This window comes from Fringilla coelebs, assembly GCF_963513975.1.
Source record: "Fringilla coelebs genome assembly, chromosome: 6".
In the NCBI taxonomy this organism is placed as follows: Eukaryota; Metazoa; Chordata; class Aves; order Passeriformes; family Fringillidae; genus Fringilla; species Fringilla coelebs.
In genome coordinates this window covers 40,918,066-40,936,877 of record NC_140034.1, presented here as the reverse complement: position 1 = coordinate 40,936,877, position 18,812 = coordinate 40,918,066, and the positions used below count along the sequence as shown (strand labels likewise).

Genomic DNA, 18,812 nt, shown 5'->3' with positions numbered 1-18,812 from the left:
TTACTATATAAAAGCCTGTAGATGATTTTCACTCATAATCAGTTAATTTTCTCTGTGTCAAAATATAAAAAATAGTTTTGTTTGACTAATAAAACCAAACTTGTTAACTGTCTTGCTTTTTGATAGTTTAGAGAAAGAAAGCTGGGTAGGAGTACTGGGTAGGAGTAAAGTGGGTTTTACTTGAAACTTTTCAGACCCATGGAGTGTGAACAGTTGCTGAGGAAGAGTTAGAAGCTCATTGCTGTGTTTCAGAAGTTCTGTTTCCACTGCTGAGCCAAAGGCCACATTTCCTCTCTTGTCTTTTCTCAGAGAGGAAATGTGGCCTGGTCAGTATTTAAGGAAAATTAATCTGCACAAGTGTGTACTCCACAAGAAGGGAACACCTTTACAATATGGTAGCAGAGCCAAGCACCTTTAAACACACTTAGTGAAATGAAGAAAATGCTTTAAGGATTACTCAGTCTTTAAAGGGAACCTAAAAACCTGTCCTGGATTCTCTCCTATGCTTTTTTTTTTTAAATGCTCTAGTCGGAGTCTCAAAGTTGTCTGCTTGTTGGGCAGTAATAATCTGCTTGAGCCTGTGTCTCATCTAGCTCCTGTCTAATATCCACTCCTAGCACTCTTACAATTTCTAGTCAGCCTGGATGACACATTATAGTTGGAAGGACCTAAACATGTACATTTGAGGCAGAGGAAAATGGAGCTGTATCCTCTAACTTTGATAAGAAGGCAAAGTAACTAATGTCCTTTTTGTTTACAAGAAAATTGCTGTATTCTTCTCTAAATAAACTCATGACTGAAGTTTTTAAAGAAAATTATTCCAGTCTCAGGGCTAGGATATAGCTAATTGTTAAAATAAGCACCTGTGAGTGAACATTAATGCCACAGTGAAAATTGTGAGTAAGTCATAAATTCTTGTTACTGGCCAGAACTAACCTCCAGAACTTGCCATGTGTATTCTGCCTTCAAGCTTAGCAGCCAGTTCCTTTAGCTCTGCTTGCTGTTCCATGTGGTGTTGTGGTCAGTAGGGATTAAGTGCACTGCTCTTCTGGTTTCCATAGGAGCACAAAGGGTGCAGAGTGTGTAGAAGCTGTAGGCACAAGTTAACAAGATATGCAGAGGAGCAAACACTGTTGTAAGGGCTCACTGAAATCAGCCAGAAATTACTTTAATCAGTACAAGGCTGTTCATAGAGCTCAGATCCCTGTGCTCTGAATAGTGAGGTTTTGAAAATGAGAGCACAGATTTGCCTATGAATATCTATACAGGAGAATGCTGGCTTTAAGAGATTTGTGCATTTACTTGCTAGGACAAATTCAGCTGTGTAACAGAAAGAGCTTGCTGTGCAAGATCATTATGCAGAGAAGGATACTTAGAAAGAACTCTTGGCCACGGTTTCTTACCTGCCTGCCTCCTTGGTTTAAGGTGGGGGGTTTTTTGTGTGTGCTTATAGGGAGTAATTTTGCTTAGTAGGTCACAGAATCCTGAGAAGTAACAGAAAAAGTCTGGTAAAATGTTTTGGTTACTAATTGTTGTGCTGTTCAGTTGTTACAATTGCTTCATGTGTTAGACAAAGCAGTATAACCATTATTTCTACTTGGACAATTAGAATGGCTAGTAACTCTCCAAGGTGCACATTATACTTTGCATTTTGTTGAAGTTTTGTAGCTTCATGTGTTTGCTTCCAGAATTAGATTCATACCCAAAGAAGAAGTCCTGCACTCTTCTACAGTTGGGTCACAGTTTTCTCTTTCACGTGCAACCTTTTTTTTGATATTTCTCTTTCACTTGAGGTGAATTAGCCAAAGTAATATTGCTTATATAAAACTTAGCAGGCAAGAAAAAAAAGAAAAAGTGGGGGTGTGTGCAAGGGAGGGATTGGGTGGCTTGAAGGCTGCTTTACTTGGCATTACTTTGACTTATATTGGCTCAAAATATTAGTAAAACTGTTGCCTGAGTATCTTCACCAGAGTGACCATCCAGCAGTGGTACAGGAGGGTGTTTTTCCAGGAGTGAGTATTCAGTATGCAGAAGATAAATCATATGCAGTTAATTCCATACTTAGTGCATTGCACAGGGGAAGTGATCCAAGCAGTTTTATGTGTTTTTATGGGCTGACTGAAGACTGTTGGCCTTTCTCAAGCAAAAAAAAAAAAAAAAGTAATAAAGTGGATTATTTTTCTACTTATTCACTGTCCTGTTGAGGAAATGGAAGACTAGTAGCATATAACATGCTAATATGTTATAGAATAATGCTTTGAATAAAAATGCATTATGACATATTTCCTCCTTTTAATGAAGAGGAGCAAATGATACTTTTGGGGCCTGAAATTCATTGCTGGACTGCTTGAGCCCTTTATATCTCAGACAATCTTTTGGTGCAGGCATGGGAGTTTAATGTCTTTTGTATTTTTTGGCCCAACCATTATCCATTAGGCAGAGACAATCAGTTATGTCCAAGTAAGCCAGAAAATGAGTGATTCTACAGTGTGCATTTTGATGGTTACTAGTTTGGGCTGGATTGGAAATAATGATTTGGGTTTGAGATGTGATCTGTTACCTTCAATTAAGTACTTTGTTATGCTCTAATAGAGGTAAATTACTTCCTCACTTATGCTTCGTTGTAGATTGCTTAAATTCTCCTCTTTGTCTTATACCTCACTAATATGTATGGGTTTCTGAAAAATGAGTAAGACAGGTTTTTTCAGAATTCTTCAGCTGCTTTTGTTGAAATTCTTTCAAGCCTGTTTATAATGTAGACCTATGAAACATTAGATGGTTTTTTTGTCAGGGGTTGCTTTTGAGCTCTGACCTTGGATGATACAGACCAGAGCTTAATAATCACTTGAGAATATCAGTATGTGAACAATAAACATACCAGATTTCATTTCTTCCAGTGAGGCAGAAAACAGCACCATCATTTGGTGTAAGCTAAAATAGCAGAATTGTCTTAGTGCCCAGAATGTCATTCATTTAGCAAAGGCTAAGAAGGATGTTAATTTACAGAGTACTTTGTGTTCCTGCCAATTACTAGGAACTTGGCACTTGTTAAAAATTAAACTATTCCTAACTTCTTTGACTAATATTTTATAGTCCTCAGTCTACAGATAATGCTACTGTTATAACTGTGCTTCCCTCCTAACACCATTTGTCATCTCCCAAGCATTAAGCAAATATTAGCATATACTTTTTTATCTACCTGTAAATGAAAACAAGCTAGCACTTTTCTGGGCAGTGTGTATCTGGTATTTTTTCCACTGAACAATATTAGATTTCTCTTTCTTCTGTATTTTCAAGCTACTTGTGTGATGGCTTCAATCAGCTAGATCAAATCTTGCTTTATTTCTCATATTAGAAGATAGGTTTGGTTTTTTTAAATACTAAATAAATTTCAGTTTATTGATTTTTTTTTTTTGTGTTGGTATTATGGACTGGTTGAATATCGCACAAGTATTCAGATGTAAACATTGGTATTTTTATGTGAGTGTGAAACATGATTTAACAGTTCGTTCTTTAATTTACCTGCCCAGAGTTGTATACTTTTCTTACACAGTGGATTATTCTACACTAGATAGAAGTTCCTGTTGTCATGTGGATAATTTTTTATGTGAGGCAGGTTTAAGATCTTTAATTTTAAGATTAAAACATGAAATGATGGCCACTGCAACTTTGTAATTCTGTTGGGTGTAAGCACTTCGGTTGGCTCTGGACAAGTAGGGAGGATTAATTCCTTTGGGTTTGCCCTGTGACCACTTAAGGATGGGAAGCATGATGAAATACTTTCTCAAAGTATTGAATAGAAACTTACCATAAATAATTGGAGAAAAATAGAATAAGTCAAGGCTTTTTTTGGTCTGGTAATTCATAATTGAAACCATGTTGAGGTTAGATTGATTTTAAGAACAACCCAGCTGAAAAAGCCTTAACCACAGTGGCAGGGGATATATCTCTGTTTTGGTTAGATATATAGGATTGTTCAGCTGCTAAGTTCAGCACACTGCTGTCCTTACCTCTGTGTTTTTAAAAGACAGTGAATTGTTGTTCAGAATATGAGGTTTCAGTAATAGGTAGTTTACAACAAGCAGGATAGGTGTTGAAAATAAAATAGGCAGGTGGGAAAGCTCACTGTCTTGTTCATGGGAGCAGTGAAATTTTATTTTTCTTAAGTGATGTTGTTGTGTTTTCTCACTAAATTATAGCTATGAAGTTCTTGATTCTTCTTTGTTATGGAACATCTTACACAGCCTTGTTTTCCCAAAGACCATTCAGTGATGTAGTTTCTAATGTGTGTACTGTACCTTTCTTCAAGTCTCTTTCAATGGTGAACAACCAGTTAAGAAGTTTTGGGACAGGACCGAGTCTTTGTTACCTCTGGTGTTTTACCAGTATCTTTGAAGCTCCACAGAATTTAAATATTAAGATTGTCCATTTCTCAGTCCAGGTGTGTGTGTTCATTGATGTTGTGAAGCTCCTCCTATCTCCCTTCTGTACCCTGCTAAGAAAGGTCTGTTATAAACTTCCCTGCTAAGTTGAACCTGAAGACTCTACATCACATCCAGCCTAAAGCCTCCCACATCATGAGAATTCAGCTCCCTTGATGCATCATCCTTAATGTGTTTATTTTTCCTAAAGTAGCATCAGGTTGTCTTTGATGACCAAAAGGAAGGACAGTATTGGATCGAGCTATAGTAAAGGAAGGTGCCTTGTTTCTAAGGCATTCTCACACATTCTCATTTGTAGAAAGCATGCACAGGACAGCTGCAGCAGTCTGAATCCTTATGCATATACAGAACCATTCCTGACTTCTCCTCTCTTCCAGCTTCAGGCTATTCCCAAGCTCTCACTGTCACTCACATTCCAGTACTTTGCATTTTCATATGAACTGCAAAGAGCTGTCAGACAACTGAGACTGTGAGACTTAAGTGACATGAAATTACTCTTAGGAAACTAACGTTTCAATTTGATCCTTTTTGCCCATAAAAATGATTCACAGCAAGTAACCTATTAATCTTGGATTAATTATCCTGGCTCTTCTATTGATATTAGCTGGGAGGGTGATAGTGAAGGGTTTTCTTATCTATAGCTGAGTGTCAGCACTTCATCAAAGAAAGGTGATGGATGATCAGTCTACTGTTGCTGTTTGCTCTCCTCTCTGAGAGTGAAAGTTCCTGTAAATTTCCATCAAGAATGTTAATAAAGATGGGAATAGAGCAAATGTGCCTTCATCACTTGGTTGCTTGAGCAGTGACTGGGAGAACCTATCCCTATGTCATTAGCCATTTCATGCTTTGCTGCCATAATGGAGATTTAATTAGGTTGCTGTTGTATTAATTGCCTGTATGGTTTGCTTTTCCCAAGCAGAAATCTGGAAGACTTTAGCAAATTATGGAGGCTTGAATTTGCCTGATTTCCTGCAGAAAGTGGGGTCAATAGGTCTCAGACTGTAGACACACTCTTCAGGCAGGCAGCAGGGGGTTGGCTCTTAATGGCACTTGAGAGATGCTTAATTGCCTTTTTGAAATGTTTTTCTCAAATGAGAGGCATGGTTCTCCTATCCATTAGTGTTTGTCTACAGACTTTTCCCTCCCTCCATCATCCTTTAGTAGGTGCAGAAGCAAAGCCTCCTTTAAAGTTGCCTTATTTTCCTAAGTTATGACCAGCAGGGGAGAATTTTCGTGCATTTCTGAAAGTAGTAGAAGTTGGGATTTAAGGAATGTACCTAAAATTTAAGTTTATAAGAGAAATTCATGGCCATTTTAGGTGCATATGCATGTGCTTGCACACATATGCATGATATATTTCTTTCTGTAAGTACCTAAAATAGTCTTAGATTATGGAAAAGGAATAATGCTTTTCAAAATATATTATAGTGAGCAATTTGTTAGAAAGTGCTGTGGACAGAGAGAAAATGTTTCTAGAAAAACTTCAAATGGGAGCCATCAATCTAGGTAGCAATTCTCACCCGTAAGTAATAAATAGAACATTGTCTGCAGATGGCTCTACCAGTTATTTCTTCTTGTAGGACAGAAACATAATATTTTCTTGGCACTCTGATTATGATGTTAAACCTCTGTTTCAAGTATTAATGAAAAGAGGTTTCTGAGAGTTGTGTTAAGAAGCTGCTTGACATTACCAAGGTCATTCAGATAATAACAGTCTTGGGGTGGGGGTTGTGTGGAAACAAGTCTGTAGTAAAGCTTTAATGAGGTGGATTATGCTCTGGTAACATTTAGATTGTGATTTGCTGTAGGAATTATTGAAGCTGCAGCAAAATCAGAGGGCTGTCCCCATCTGCCACTAGTCATCTTATACAACTAGCAAAATATGTACAAAAGCTTTAATTTTAGAAAATGTAATAGTATGAAAGCAGATTTTTCTCTGCACATATCAGTTGCTGAAGTACTGGATGTATATTTTCTGAATTACTGAGTGTGCTTTCATAGGTAGCTGTGTCCCTTTCAAAAACCAAAGTTCCATATTGTACTGTTACTGTTTCTACATTATCCTATTCTTCCTCTTGGGTAAAAACTAGAACTTTGTGTTTTCCATTAGGATCCTCACAAATGGTTTAAGATGAATGCTGCTTTTACCAGACCTGATAAAATGTGTGTAGCTGAAGACCAGTCTGTCTTTTCAACTATTTCAGGAAGTCTACTAAAGCATATTACTCCTACTGACAGGTCCTTGCCTGGAACATACTCTTAGACCATCCTGGACAAAGGAGTGTGCCAATGCCGTGCTTAACTTTTCTGCCTCACTTATTTATGTCCTCTTCAGTTTTGATTTGTTCATGGAAGGAAATCATATTCACATTATGTTTTTTTTCTCCTGTACCAAAATGTTGTGATGTCTTTCAGTAAATGGGCTCTTTATCTTCCTCATCCTTGAAGTCATTGTAGTTAGAGGTGTCCAACCATTAAACACGAGGAATGTGATTGTTGGGTGTATAAATTTAACCAAAGACTAAGTAGGGAAACAGAAAATTTCAAAGTTTACTTCCTACAAATATGACCTTGTAACTCTGAGTCTGTAAAACTTGCTTTACTCCTGATACAAGCAGGCCTATGGTATGAGTTTAGCTGAAGAATTTCACAGTATTTCTGTAAACTGCTGGCAGTTGCTAACCTCTTATGAGTCTTCATAGTTTTTACAGGCTAGGATTCAAAACTTCCTTGCAAAACAGCATCATTCTATTTCTGCTTTCCCAACTCCCCTTTTCACCTTGTCCCAAAGGATTTGGTTTTTCACTTTGCTTCTTTGTCCGACCCCTGCTTGGAGCATCAGTTGGAATGGAAAATTTGAGACTGAAATGCTGGTGTTTTCATTCTTGTCAAATGGTCCCTTCTCTGCTTCCTCCCCCATGTTGTCAGCTCCAAAGGGGGTTGGCACATTCAGTGGGAATGCAGTTGTCTGTCTTGTCTCTTGCCATCTGGGCTGGCTTCCCTATGCTGTGAATTGAAGTAAGAGCTCTAAAGTTTCAGAAGGGATGCCCTAGTTAAAATTCACAAGGAGCAGATAACTCTGAAATTCATCTTTGAATCACATGTCTTCTAAAATTTTTTTTAAATGTAATAGGTGGAATTTTTCCACCATTGACCAAACTTTCTGGAAGCTCGTACATTGCTCCTCTTTGTACCTGCTTTTTACCTTTCTTGCTTGGTTGCACATTTTATGCCAAGTTAATGGGTTTGTTCCTTTGCTTTTGTTGTTGTTAACACTTTTTCACTCTGAAATTGTAGTGCTGTGTAAGTTTCTCTCTTTATTGAGTCCTGACTATAAATATAAGTGTCTTGAAATAATGATTAGTAAATGAGAATTGAACCGTGCTAGCTGGGCTCAATTCACCTTTTCCTTCTCCACAGATCTATCTACCTCTACCGCTTTAGTTTTCACCTTAATCTCTATCTGGTTGCAACATTACAGCTAGATATAAATGAAAATTGAAATAAGAAAGAGATTGGAATAAAGGTTTTGAGAAATTGCCAAAGTCAGAATTGGAGAATTGCCTGATCTGAGCAAATAACAAATCTGATGGTTACGGCCTGACTATATGAATTACTCCCTACTGTGATAATTTACCTTAAACAAATTGCTGTTTTCTTGTTTTCCTTCGCAGAAATGGAGCAGTGTGAGCAACCCACTCTTCCTTCCACTGATCCCACCTCAGTCCCAAGGTTTCACAGCCGTGGTTCTGACCTATGACCGAGTGGAGAGCCTTTTCCGAGTTATCACCGAGGTGTCTAAAGTGCCCAGTCTATCCAAATTGTTGGTAGTCTGGAACAACCAGAATAAGAATCCACCAGAAGGTAAAAACCTGTGGGGGGGATAGTGGAGGAAGGTGAAACTGGGCATAGCATATCTATTGATACCTGTTACAGAATGACCTCTCTTCTACATCATTTATATTCAAGAAGTATTTCGTGGTTCGTTCAAAATAATCGGTTTGGATTTTTTTGTGTTTGACAGTGTTTGAAAATGGAACGAGAGAAGCCAAAGTAGATAACAAGAACAAAGGCATACCAGTGGTTGTAATATTACAGAATGATTTCTGTCCTTAACATTTTTTGAGGGAGTAGTGAGAAGCAGCCTATTTTTGATCTGTCAGTACTTGCTTTTATTTCTTTGTAGACAAGCTTTCGTAACAGTGTATATACTGCTGCTATCGGACTGTTTCTAGAGCAAATGTGGTTCAAAGCAGCAAAGTAGTTTGAATGCTTAGAGCTATAAAATAGGTGAATATTTTCATTGATTGATTAAATGAAAATCTGGGACATTTCAGGTGCCCAAAATGGATACCACTAGAATATCTTGTGAAAATGCTAATACTTACCCAGTAAGATAATACTGCAGTGCATGTTTTAAAATATTTCTGTTTCTAACACATGTGGTATACTGTGCTGATCTCTGTAGTATGTGAGTGAGTCTAGTGTCATCTGCATGGTTTTTAAATTGTTTTTTAAAATATGGTTATTTTAAAATGAGGACTCATTCACAGGCGTTTTCCCAAGTTATTTTATATGTGTATATTTATGTATATATTTATATGTGTAGATTTTTGGAATGAGGTTTGGTTTCAAAGGTATATTAATTACTCCAGTGTGAATTCAGTGCTGTAAATCTCTCAATTATTTCATTTTCAGTAGCTGAGGTGTGCTTTGTCAGCCTGGCATACTGCTGTACTGTATCCCTTTGTGCCAGGACCTTGATCTCAGTCTGCCCAGTCCTCACAGCTTGCTGTCTACCTTTTCAAACCAATGATCCCTATCCCATGGATTTTTGTCTCCTTCTATGCGATGTCATTGTACATTCCATGAACTGCTCTGTGTCCAACCAACTCTCTTCTTTCCCACCCCCAGGCTGCCTGCCTCATGAGACTATGCTGCTCCTAATCTTTCCCCAGGTCCTCAGCTGAAAACACATGTCCTGACATTAGTGAATCAGTGAATTATGAAATCACCATGGAATAAATGGGAGGTCTTGCCGCATGTAAGGGAAGCTAGCTAGCCTTGGTCTTTGGTAATCCTCTCCAGTGCTAGACAGACTCTCCAATGCTGCTCATTATGTTTCTGTGCTTACTGTTCCCTAAGGTGACTTTCTTCAAAGTCTGAACACCAGTATCAACAAATCCTGAGCATTGTGCTGGGCAATTAAAGGCACCTCTTCTCATTCTGGATTAAATACTGTAGCTATAGTAGCTCTATATGAGCCTGGTTCCCATGTGCTGTACATGTGGATCTGTCATTCTCATCTGAAAATGTGGTGATTTTGTGGGACAAGTAATGTTGTCTTCTAGAAATACATGTTCAAAAGGAATGCTGTATTGTGGATTCTTGTGTAGCAAATGAAGTTGTTGTTAGGACTCCTCACTTTATAGTTCTCTTTCCAGAGCCTTCAACTGCTGCTGTGTTCTACTCTTCAAGGTTAGTTATTCTGCACAGCAGCAAGATGCAACATAGAAATTAATCCCTGACCACCTGTCTCAATTTACCATCTCCTAAGAGCTTCTTAGAGCCAAGCTATTGCTACCATTCACTTGGCTCATTTGCCATTTTGGCAACTTGCTACAGTTGGAAGCAGAGTCGCTTTATTGCTTACTTTAAAAAGTGTTCTTTATTATTTCTGGGCTAAATACCTCAAGTTTAATAATATTTTAAATGTTTTGCAACCCTTTAGAGTAAAAATGGTATTGTGTATAAATTGATAACAACAGGAATTTTTGCAGTAAGCAGTTATTGTCTGAAAGCAAAAAAGCTTAGTGATATATACAGTTATGTGATCACTGAGTGTGGGTGGATTCAACCCAAATGAATTCTTTTCACATTTCCTTCAAGTGAGTCTGAGAAACAGGAGAACTGAAGCAAATAGATAATTAAAATTGCCTTTTCTTTTCAATCATTGTGTTCATCTTGAAAATCAAAGTGTGTTTAATTTTTTTCTGCCTCTATTACCACTAAGTCATAAGCCCAACCTGTAGAGCTTAAAATTGTGGACTTGAGAGCACAGTTGAAAGCATAAGCAGTTTTGTCCTTGCATTAGCCTAAGCATTGCATTGAAGCAAATAACTATTTGTTTTTAGTGTCCCTTGTCCCTTTATTGCTGTTACAATCATTGTAATCTCTTGGCCCATGGCTAGAGAGAGGTCAGTTTGATTAAATGAACTTGTTTTATTCCAGATCTATGCAGGGCATTCCACTTGGCTCTTCAGCCAGTCTCTCGTTCAGTCTGTCTATTAGTGATCCTAATCCTCAGACTTCAAAGCTTCTGCTGTTTATAGCCTGTTAAAGCCAGGAAGTTTCTGATGGATTAGAACAAGGAATGAGTTTGAAGTTTGTAATGTGCACCACTGTCACTGATAAAGTCTAGTTTATTACCCTACAGTAGTATCTGCACTTTTATGGCTATTCATTTTTAATTGGTTGTAGCAAAGCAGAGGTGCTTAACCTTCTAGAGCATCAAGTGCTTTATTTCTTGGTCCTTTCTACGTAAGGCACATGTTTCAGTACAGAAGCAGATTTTGGCTTTTGTCATTGCAGCTCTTCACGTCTTCGTTTTGTTTTGCATGTGTAAGTGGGAGGACTGGGTGAAGAACATCCAAATTGCCTTCCTTAGTGAGTATGTGTGCTAAATTGAGAATTGGGCTTAGGTTTCCTGGGATACAGCTGGCAAAGTGCCACACAAGTGACATGTGGCCTTTCCATTCTTTCCTCTGTCAACACCAGAAAATTATTATAACTGAAAAGATCATTATTATCAAAACAATATGCTATGCATTTGCAATAGTGCCTGTATGTAATGATACTCACTACTTAGGAGGAAAACCAGGTGAAAATTAAATACTCTAAAAATTGTACAAAAATTTAAGATCATGGAGTCACAGGTGGTCACTGCCATCAATAGTGCTGAGCATCCCAGCTAAGAGGCTGTAGCTCATTTCAGCTGCTGTGCAGTGGTAACAAGTGTGGGGAGTGTGCAAGGTGTCTGGAAACAAACTCTTTTCAAACCTAAACCTCTCAGGGCAGATGCAGCTCTGATGCGACAGAAATTTTTTGTTATGTTGGCTGATAAAAAAGGTAAGAGAACAATGGATTAATTAAGCACTTGACTGGAAAGTTTTCAACCAAATAGTGTATAAAAATATAAAATTGGAGAACTACATGTATGTGGATGGGTTAGATACCAGTAGTAATGCTAAGATTTTTTTCCTTAGCCTTTGTAAGGATCATTTTTTTAACTTAATGTCTGAGAGCTGTGTGTGGAAGTCTGAACTCATGGTTCTGTGTTTTCTTTAGAATTAGTGAAAAGACACAAGATGAATCTATGAGAAACACAGATGTCTTGTGCAAATACAACAAAGTTTGAAGTTTACACAACGTTGTTGATGGTAAAAATATTGAATCTTATATGGGAAATAGCAGGAAGAAAATATCACATACAGTGATGATTCTACACTGAATCTTATATGGGAAATAGCAGGAAGAAAATATCACATACAGTGATGATTCTACACTGGAACCTTAAAACATTATAGAATTAGCTTGTTATCTTAAGTACTCAGTGAATTTAAGGACATGATCTCTGCTCTGTGTCTTTGGCTGAGTTTTGCTTTTTTTCTGTGCCATGCATTGTATGCCAGAAGCCCATTGATGCAGCAGTAATGTCAGTAGGCCCCTTAACTGTGTGTATAATACTAATAAAAATAGGAAAAGCCTTGAAATACTAGAGGAAAAAAATCCATTTTTTTCTTTCACTGTGGATCAATTAAAATAAACATTGTGGTCTAAGTGCCTGCTGCTGGGAATATTTTGTAGAAATCATGATTTTCTCCATGAGCCAAATATTTTTTTCCTTTCATTTGTGTTTTTCTAAATTGCTAGTTCTGAAATTCAAGAAAATAGTCTGTGATAGAAATTTCCACCAACATTTGTTTCAGACAAGTGAAGAAATCACTTTGTGTACCACATAAATCATATAATAATGTAAAAATTCTTTACTGTTAGTAAATATGCAGCAAGCATATTTACTGTGTGATAGACTGATTTCTTAGGTTGTTTTATAAAAATGAAAAGTGTATTTTAAAGAATGTGTATTTTCTGTTTAATTGTGGATCCTGGAGCTAAGTTGCTATAAACTTTTTATGGTATTACTGAAATAATAATCTTTGTATTTCTATTTGATGCTGTTAATGGACAACATGGATATAAACTGTTGGGGCTAAAGAAAGTGAGTATCCTTTGGATTGCTGTACCTTAAGAAAGTGTTATCTAAAACCAAATTAATAAAAACCACTGCAGTGACAGGTTTGGGGTTTTTTTGTATACTGTGCCTTTGGTACTCAGCACTGGTAGGAATGGGTTTTTTAACTTCTAAGTTTTTAATTAATTTGGCTTCTTGATGATGGACTTCATGCCATTTTCCTTGATTAGCTAGAGAACTAATTCATGGTGATTTTAGTCTTCCATAAGGCATATTACAAACATTTTGCAATATTACTTCCTAGGGAAATCTGGAAAGTTAGCCTGTCAAACCTATCTTAACAAACTGGGCCCTTGTGTCCTAGAACCAAATGTTCTGTTTTGTTATACACAAGAGTAATTCTGTGGATTTCTGTAGAACAATATAAACACTTTATGTGGGAAGAAAGCACCTGTTTTGAACTCTGAACAGACTTTTTCACTCAGCCGTGATGGAAGGAATTCTGATAATAAGTAGATGTAACATGCCTGATGTTGCTTCTGATGGTTTTTTTCAACTTCAGACTCCAGCAAAATTTTGCCATTCAGTATTAGAGACTGAAAAGGTATTAATTAGGTTTCATCAGCAATGTTCAATTAGCTACATTCATGCAAACTACTATAGACCAGCTAGAATAAGCATCAGATGAGAGCTTGTACAAAAGTTCAGGTCTGAGAATTGAGTATGCTGTATGGGATTCTGTGCAACTGCAGGTACAAACAGAGCATGTTTAGAGATGTTTTCTGCCAGTGTTTTATCAGTCTTTGTCTACCTTGCAAAATTTCTGGAAAAGTTTTTCCTTTTTTATATTTCCAAATGGACCCCATAGAAGTTTTGGGAAGTGAAAGCATTATATGAATAATTATTCTGGACCCGGGTTATCACTAGTCATGAGACATTCTTAGCCATTGTTATTGAGGCAGTAAAGCAGAAAAAAGAATGTTTGTACAAATGTCTTTTTATGAGTCATCAAAATTCTGTGATTTAGTCAGTAAGTGGATTTTTAAAAATTTGTCATGTTGGGTTTTAATACTGATGGGCATTCAGTTCTTGCCATCAGGAGTGTATGCTGTGTTTCCAGTTCCTCATTATCCTTACCTGCTGCTCCCAATTGCAAATGAAAGAAATCATCTGCATTCAAGTATTACTTGCTATTTTTTGAACTTGATACTACTTAGAAGTGGTGTGCCAAGAATATTGGTTAGCTCTGCACAGCTGCTGTACTGATTCTCATTTTCCCTACTCTGAGTGTTGAAACTGGGAATGGATGATTAGTACGCCGAGCAAGCAATTCCCTTTGTAAATAAACTTCTGTCTGCTGACAAGATCAACAATAATGTCGTGCTGCAAAAGGACTTCTTGAGATATTATTAGCTTCCCAGTTTCTCAGAAGCAAGGATACAGAGAATGGTGCTATTTAACAACACGATGGTGTGTTCTGGTTCCAGCTGGGACAGGGTTAATTTTTGCAGTCTGTACCACCTCACTATTTTGTACTGCCTCACTCAGTTCGAGGGAAAAGGAGTCTCTTCCAAGGAGAAGGGCTTCCTTCTGATGGAAAAAACTTGGTTGGAGGAGCTGTCTGGTATTGTCTGTTGTTGGGTTTTTTTCCACGTGAATAGTTTATTTTCTTGTACCCTGTTGTTATTAAGTTGCCACTACTGATCATTTTATCTCATTGCTGCTTCCAGTAAGTTGTTTTTACCTCAACTTGTGATGTTTGTCTTTTGTGCCTCCAATTCTCCTCCTCTCCATCCTGCAGCAGGTAGGGGGAAGGGAAAGAGTGAGAGAGAGCGAGAGAGGTGTGTGGTTTGGAGAGTCTTGGTGGGGGCACTGAAATGGGGAGTGCCATTCCCAAACCATGGCACAGTGCCATTTCTCTTTGAAAAGAAATAATCCATTCCATGGAAATATTGCACTCTTTTATTTTTAATGATCCCCCTTTTATGTATGATGTAACAGTTCGTTCAGTACTGAAAACAGGGCTGGATTTCAGACTAAGAAATCATTTTTATATATGAACAGTGTGCGAGCTTAGTTACATTTTCATTACTAACATCTGATCACAGGCCTAGGGAGGTATGGAAAGTGAGAGAGGTTTTTTGTGTCAGAGGGTTTTTATTCCTTAAGGTTGTAATGAAGTTGCCTCTTTCTCATGACTGCCCTCCCCTCTCTTATCTCAATGTCTCATGTGATTCACTGGCAGTTGTAGCTGAGAAACATATTATTAGAGGATGGGATTTTTTGCTGGTCTTTTATATGTGAGTGTTTTAACTGGACATATACTATGGCACCTTTTTATCCTACAGTTTAAATAATCTTAAAATCATGCTTGAAAATTTTGCTGTGAGATTTGGACTTGCAGGAATTAATGGTAGAATTGTGGGCTGGCCAGAATCACAGTCATGTATGGGTTGATAGGGTCTGTAGGCCTATTAGAAGAGGGGGCTGCATTGGGCAAAGTTGGGAAACTAGTGATTTTGTGTTGAGAGGACCACACACTGTTTTCTATAGGCTTCTCCAGCAATCAGTGCATCAGTAGTCCTAAACAGCACATAATTCCAATCGTGACCTGAGTCATTACCAGAGAGCAAGTGTAAGTGTTATTCACTCTTCTCTCGTGATTATTTCAGTATGACACACAATAGGAGGTGCCTGTCATTCTCTTCAGAATCCTTACATACATAAACTTGTACTCATTCCAGAGAGCTTTATATCCATAATTTGCTTCTATTTTCTACTACATCACAGAGTCCTCAGTGATTTTTTTTAAAAAGTAAGAGTAGTCCCCAGTCCAAACATGCATTTTTATTTTTGTACACCTAAAGGATCTTGTGCCATGATGTAAGATTCTTAAGCTTCTTTTGTATTTGCTGTACTCTATTAAAGGTCTGTCTTACTGTGAGAATAAAGCCTGTGCTTTTACCTTGGTTATAACAAAGTCTTGTAAACTGAGAATTTCCTCCATATATGTTTTGCTAGTGCTGAAGTTTCTCAGAATTTTCCAACAGTATCTGAAAACTCAAAGTCTGATATTACAGTGGCAAACCTTGTTTCTGATTTCTCTTTAAATACAAATACTTTTCTTTTGTGGTCCTTTAAAATAAATATACGCAATTTTAACCTTCCTGATTGATGCTACAACTTTGACTTCTGAAATGACTGTTGTCTTTTTTATATATGTATTTCTTTTGGAGTTCCTGTGGCAGAGCTAATTTGTAATACTTGGATCTCTCACTGGAGCCTTCTGTCCTTTATAATAGTCAATTTTGCCTGGGTTGGCAGTTGTTATCCAGGTGTCATTGTGTCATAACATCTCCCATGTGCTTCCATCTCTGTAGGGCCAGCATCCTCCAGTATCAAGTCAGCCTCTAGGCAGCAAGTAGCCATGTGCATTTTGCATGCTTCAGAGTAACTGGTACCCTAATGTCTTATTCAAAGTTTCTCCAAAATGCTTATATTTTCTTTTCATTAATCTAAGGCTAAATTCAGAAACTTTATATTATGTTTCTCAAAGCACAAATATTTGACAGTAACATACCCGTTGTTGAGAACTGGTCATTTTGAGAGACTTTCCAAGACCTTAGTAAATCACGTGGATTTAAGAGGATTTGCTGACATCTGAGATGCGTGCTGATTATAATTAGATTACATCTTCATTTTTAATACACTTTTCATTATTTTTCCTTCTTTAACCATTTTTTATGCAAGTGTCTTGTCTGTTAGTAAGCTGTCAAGTAGTTGATTTTTCAGAAGAGCTGGAAGTTTAATACTTACATGCTTGTTTTTCCAAATTATTATTTTTCGATCCTAGTGATTTTTCACTTTCAATTTCTGTTTCAATATATTCCTGCACTTGGTCGCAATTTGGTTGTCATTTTTTCAAAATGTAGCAAACACAAAAAAAGAAGAAAAGGCTGAATAAAAGAATGTTTAATGTATCAAATGTACATTTGATGCTACATATGAATACAAATTTACAAATGCATGCCTACATATGACAATTCTGGTTGCAACTGAAACACTTGTAACACTATTTTTTGATCATTCAGGCTGCTTAAAGTTGTTTTATACCAATTCTGGGGTTGCATTTGGATAATTATAGGCAATTATCCAAAGGTCTTTAAGAAGCTTGCAAACATTACACAGTCTGTAGTCTTTATGAGGCAATGACATCTGTCTTTGTGAGCTACCTGTAAGTCTGTTAGCATTTATAAAATGGCATTTGCACATTGTACAGTAAACCAGTAAGAAAGCAGTGAGTGAAATCAAGAGTACTAATTTGCAATAAACAGTTCCAGTCATTCAATGTTACTGCCTGCTAAGGTTACAATGACTAGGAAGCTGAAAATTTTGGAATGTCAGTGGTCTCCTACTGGAATCATCATTTCAGATTTTGATTCATGCAGGGCTTTTAAAGACCTTACAATGCTGAGAATAAAAGGAGCCCATAACGCTATAACTGGAATCAATGCTCCGTTTCTGTAGTGGCCCCAACGAGCTTGCTGTATCTCCCCAGCTGGTGGCTGACTGTGACTCCCTTGGAGTCCATCAGCAATGGATCGAATCCTTCCAGCTGACTACTGGTCAGTATCACAAGGCTCTCAAACTAGCTAGAGCTAATGCCTTATGCCTTCTAGTAGAAGGACAAGGGTTGAGTGAAACAGGGCAAGAACATGCATATGTGTCAAATAAAGGCCATGGTCTACAAGACCACACAGATAAAAGTAGATTTTACAGACACATTTTCAACCTTAGAGGAAAGACCTTGGGGCAGGAAACCAAATATTGAATACAAATTTTGCCAGTAAATATCACTCTGTGTTTCTTCTTTTTTTTTTTTTTTTCTTTTTTTTTTAGAAAGCCAATCCTGCTTTCTAAAATACAGCTCCAAGAAAAACTGACTTTTGAAGCTTTCTGTGGTTTGGAAATATTGCTTTGTTTTCCTGAGTGAAGTAGTGTTCAGACTCTGGTGTCTTTTAGCAGTGTGCAGATTTGTGGGTTTTTTGAGTGTTGTGTGAGCTGTTAAGTCTGAGAGGCCCAGTGGCAATGGGGATGGACACTCCTTCCTGACAGCAGATTTTACTTGTACATGTGGGAGTGAAGCAGCTTCTTCTCTTCTCTGGTACTGTCTTCATAGTGCCACAGACTGACAGGGGAGGCAGACCTGATTCAAGGTTATAATGGAAGTGGAAGTGTGTGCACATAATTGTATCCCATTTTTTTTGCTGTTTGTCAGCCAGCATTCTTCAGATCCTTCTGCTGAGAACAATTCCAGAATATAGATCATATGTTGTTGTTTAAAAACTTGAACCATTTTCTTAGGTTAGGACTTCTCTTTGAATATATATATTTATATATATAAAGCCACGGTCCCTACAGTGGCTTTTTTCATTGACACCGGTTTTAACTTCCACTTTTCATTCTCAAAACACAGAAACAAGGATCTTATTTCTTTATGCCCTTTTCTGAATTTCTGTATTTGCTCCCCATGTTCTAGTAGTTTTATTCAAACTTCCTATTCTTATCCTGGTGACAGTCAACAATCTTACTGTTCATGGAGTTTGAGGCAGAAGGTGCAGTAAGACCATCTGGGCTGACCTGTGTGTCGTAAGTCACCACACTGCCTTTCTTTTTAGTCCAGTGACTTCAAATTTGACTGCATCTTCTGTAATAATACCCAGTCTTGTTGAAAGACAAGATGTACAGAACCAATTGCTGTCCTTTTAAACTTCTGCCAGAAGTTAACCACTGTTACTATTAAAAATATCTGCCTTATTTATACTTTGAATTTTCCTGGCTTTAGATTCCAATCATTGTTTTTTGTTATGTCTTTCTCCAGTTTGTTGAAGATACATGTAATTTTTCTTCTTGTGTAGGTGCTTGTACATATTAAGCAAATCTACTTTTTGTTCATTCTTTTAGTTAACTAAACAGATTGATCTCCGCGTTCTACTAAAAGGCATTTTCTCCTGACCTCAGATAACTCATGTGATTCTTTCTGCACCATTTTTAGTGTTTTTACATGGTTTGAAATATTAAAGCACCAGAATGAAACAGTATTTTAGCATCTGTCTGTC

At 37.3% G+C, this 18,812-nt stretch overlaps 1 protein-coding gene across 1 annotated transcript in view; it reads left to right on the top strand.

The window, feature by feature from the left end:
• The window catches only part of EXT2 (exostosin glycosyltransferase 2), a 73,423-nt gene that overhangs the window by 34,723 nt on the left and 19,888 nt on the right, over positions 1-18,812 (top strand). The window contains exon 9 of the mRNA XM_084207272.1: positions 8,117-8,306. Coding sequence (XP_084063398.1) covers positions 8,117-8,306 — 190 coding nt within the window. The remainder of the gene's footprint in view (positions 1-8,116; positions 8,307-18,812) is intronic.